We start from the raw sequence: 3,391 nt of genomic DNA, 5'->3' as shown, positions 1-3,391 counted from the left end.
GCTTCCCCCTTCTCCTCCATTGCTTGGTATTTGCACGTCTAGAAATGTTCACAAAAGTTACAGTCTGAATACTGAAGCTGTTGCCTGCAAATGAGTTAATGAATCATGAAGGCAGGTTCTGCCAAGGACCTGGTTTTGTCTTACATTCTGTTAATTGTTATTTTTTCTTGTTCCTAACATTTGTTAGTTCTTTTGCATCTCTTTTACAGAAACTGAATCCAGTTTCTGCTCTCTGTGCGTTTCATGAAACTAAGTAAGAAATGAAAAAAAACCCAGTACGAGCTGGAAAGGGATGAAAGGGTAAGGGAGGTCCAGGAACTTTTTGCGTCTCTGGGTATTCCAATACTAGCTCAGGATGTTAGAGATGTTTTTTCCAAAAAGGAAAAGTGCATGGGGAAGACAATAGAGTCTAACAATGAATATGACCCATCCTCTGACATTGATAACCAATGTGACAGTGATGATGACTACGATGATGACCTAAATAATGAGGATAATACTGAGGTGAGATGCATTACTAGGCCAATTAACAAGTATGTTGTTAGTGTTTTTCAATCATGTACTTCATTGTAGTCATTTAATGTACTTCACTCATTATCCTTGATTGATAAGATGCATGTTTCTCTGGCAGGTACAAGTGATGGTTCCAGGAACTCGCCCTAAGAAGCAAAAGACGACACAAATGGCGGCTGCAAAGCAGCTGCCACCGTGCTCGCCTACCAAATTTACTAGGAAACAGGCAGCCAGGCCTACTGGAGGCCGTCCACCACCTAGGGATGCAAACCAGCTGCCACCGTGCACGCCTACCAGATTGACACGGCAACAGGCAGCCATGGCTTTGCCTGGAGGCCGTCCACCACCTAGGGATGCAAACCAGCTGCCACCATGCACGCCTACCAGATTGACTAGGCAACAGGCAGCCATGGCATCGCTTGGAGGCCGTCCACCACCTAGGGACGTAAACCAGCTGCCACCGTGCACGCCTACCAGAATGACTAGGCAACAGGCAGCCATGGCATCGCCTGGAGGCCGTCCACCACCTAGGGAAAGATTGCCCTTGCCTGCTAAGACCGCTTCGAAAGCCAACCCTAAAACTAATCCCATTTCCAGTGCTTCTAGATTACCCAGCACCAGTCCACCCATATCTACGCCTAGTGGAAACACTGAGCATAGTACTCCTACTCCTACACCCATCCTTGCCGTGTTTCCGCAAGTTACTCCCACGACTAGTGTTAACCAATCAGTTCCTATAGAAACCTCGCCAGGTGTACAGAGCTCTAGGCAAAGCAATGACATCAATGACTCAAATGACCAAGTTGATGCTGATTCAGAGGGTCATACAATTGAAGGAGAACCAGTTGGTGACTTTGTTTCTGGTAATCAATATGTGTTTCCAACCATTATTTTCTACATTCAATATCTACATTTGTGGCTGCTATAATAACCCATTTTGCATGTTATTTGCCAATGTAGCGTCCCGAAAGGAAGTCCGCAAGAAAACCATAGGGCTTGGCTTAGAGAAGATGATAAAGAGAGGAAACAAGCTGCCTATCCAAGTGGCTGAAGGGAAGAAAAGACCTGATGTCCCACTTCAAGCAGCGAAGCTGGCATTAGAAACTGGAGTAGCTCTTAGAGACAAGCTGCCTATCTACACATCTTGGAAGCTTTATGAAAAAGACGGGGGCCAGTAGAAGTACAAAAAGTGCTTGATAAAGTGGCGGTGAGACACCTAATTCACTTCAACTACTTTCTTTCATTACTAGCTCTACTCCCATGTAAGAAATTTTATCAAATAAATCATTTGTGTGACTGCAGAATAGGTTGGATGTGGATGTTAAGAATGATGGACCAAGCAAATCTGCATGCACTGATATCATTAAGAAGGGAGTAAAGCAGCAGAGGTATCACCTAAAAAGGAAGTACTTCAACGAGTCCCTGACCATGGAACAGCTGTTGGCCAAAGAACCTCCACCTAAAATGAAGAAAGAGGAGTGGATCCAGCTCATAAAGTACTGGTGTGACCCAAAGAATCAGGTCCATGGCCTGCATCACTGCTTTTGTTAACATGCAATCAAACTGTGCCTATGAATTAGAACTTTGTATTGCATTTGTGGTGCAGGAGAAATCTGCGAAGAATAAAGTAAACCGATCCAAGGTGCAGCTTCACCAAAAAACTGGTTCTAGGTCCTACATAGCCTATCGATACAGCCTGGTAATACTATTGCTTTCACTTCGGGGCACTTTTGGGGTGCTTTTGGGTTGTATGTTCAACATCTTTAAGCTCCTGTTATGTTGCAAAGGAAAATGTAGTTCATGGCTATTTGTAGTGTTTTTCCTCTACTGAATAGCTATTTCTAGTGTTTTTCCTTTTGAAATTTATTTGCACAGGGAAACTGAGAAAGATGGATGAAAAGGGCAAGGCTCTTTCTGATACTAAACATTTTGCTTCTTGTACTGTATGTGATTATTTTGTTCTCTATGCACACTAATTGCCTGGTGTTCGGCTGGATCCTTTTGTTACTATGCAATGCAAACTGAGATGTGTGCTTCAAAGTCATCCAAGGCTTTTACATGCTGCAGAGGCCTAAGTACAACAACAGCGATCCAGATGCTGTAGAGTTCTTTGGGGAATGTATGAATAGTTCCAAAAATGGTCGCACTCCTCTTGCCAATGAAATATATGTAAGTTCCAAAATGATTGATACATCTATTGTACTCAAGTATGTGCCTAGCCTTGTTATTAACTGCATTCTGTTTATGCAGGAACGGATGGTGGCAGAGAAGGATAGAGAGCCAGAAGAAGGAGAAGCAAAAAAATCTCCCACCAAGATTGTTGATGAAACTCTTAGCGAGATCAGCCGCTCATCCACATTTCTTCCTAACATTGGTGCCCCTCGACCATCAAAGAATGCTCAGTCCTCATCGACAGCAGCACAAGCACGCATCCGAGCTGAGTTTGAGGCAAGCCTCCAAGCTGAAAGAGAGGAAGCTGCTAGGAAGCGGGAAGAGTTGCAGGCACAGCTTGAAGCTCAGCAGGCCGCACTTGAAGAAAACCAAAATTTGCTGTGGCAGACCCAAGAGGAAGTGAGGGGGATGACTAGCGGGTTTGAGGAGACTAATGCGCTGCTGCGAGCTGTCCTGAAACTTCAGAAAGATTAAGGTATGATTGCAGTTTCTGAGGATGAGGCCTTTGTCTAAGCTTTTACTACATTGCTTCAACTTAGTCTGTGCTTGGAACTTTGTGAGAACTATATGCCATCTGGTTTGTGCCATATATTTGTTTGTTTGCTCGAACCTGGGACAATGTGCTGCAACCTAGAACCTAGAACTATGTGGTTGAACAAGTATGCTGCAAGTTTGTGGTTTGAACATGTGTATCCATGATGGCTTT

General features: G+C 44.0%; 2 protein-coding genes across 2 annotated transcripts; both read left to right on the top strand.

Annotated features, from left to right (window-relative positions):
* Nucleotides 1–966: 966 nt before the first annotated feature.
* LOC112892579 lies at nucleotides 967–1,691 on the top strand. Its single transcript, XM_025959715.1, has 2 exons — nucleotides 967–1,376; nucleotides 1,474–1,691. The coding sequence occupies exons 1-2, from the start codon at nucleotides 992–994 to the stop codon at nucleotides 1,689–1,691; spliced, it is 603 nt and encodes a 200-aa protein (XP_025815500.1). The 5' UTR covers nucleotides 967–991.
* Nucleotides 1,692–2,025: 334 nt separating this feature from the next.
* Nucleotides 2,026–3,159, top strand: LOC112892578. The gene is made up of 3 exons (XM_025959714.1): nucleotides 2,026–2,212; nucleotides 2,581–2,682; nucleotides 2,764–3,159. The coding sequence occupies exons 1-3, from the start codon at nucleotides 2,039–2,041 to the stop codon at nucleotides 3,157–3,159; spliced, it is 672 nt and encodes a 223-aa protein (XP_025815499.1). The 5' UTR covers nucleotides 2,026–2,038.
* The last annotated feature ends 232 nt before the right edge of the window (nucleotides 3,160–3,391 follow it).

The sequence above is a fragment of the Panicum hallii genome, chromosome 5 (genome assembly GCF_002211085.1).
Source record: "Panicum hallii strain FIL2 chromosome 5, PHallii_v3.1, whole genome shotgun sequence".
Classification (NCBI taxonomy): Eukaryota; Viridiplantae; Streptophyta; class Magnoliopsida; order Poales; family Poaceae; genus Panicum; species Panicum hallii.
Note: the sequence above shows the minus strand (reverse complement) of the source record. Positions and strands in the feature narration are given on the sequence as shown.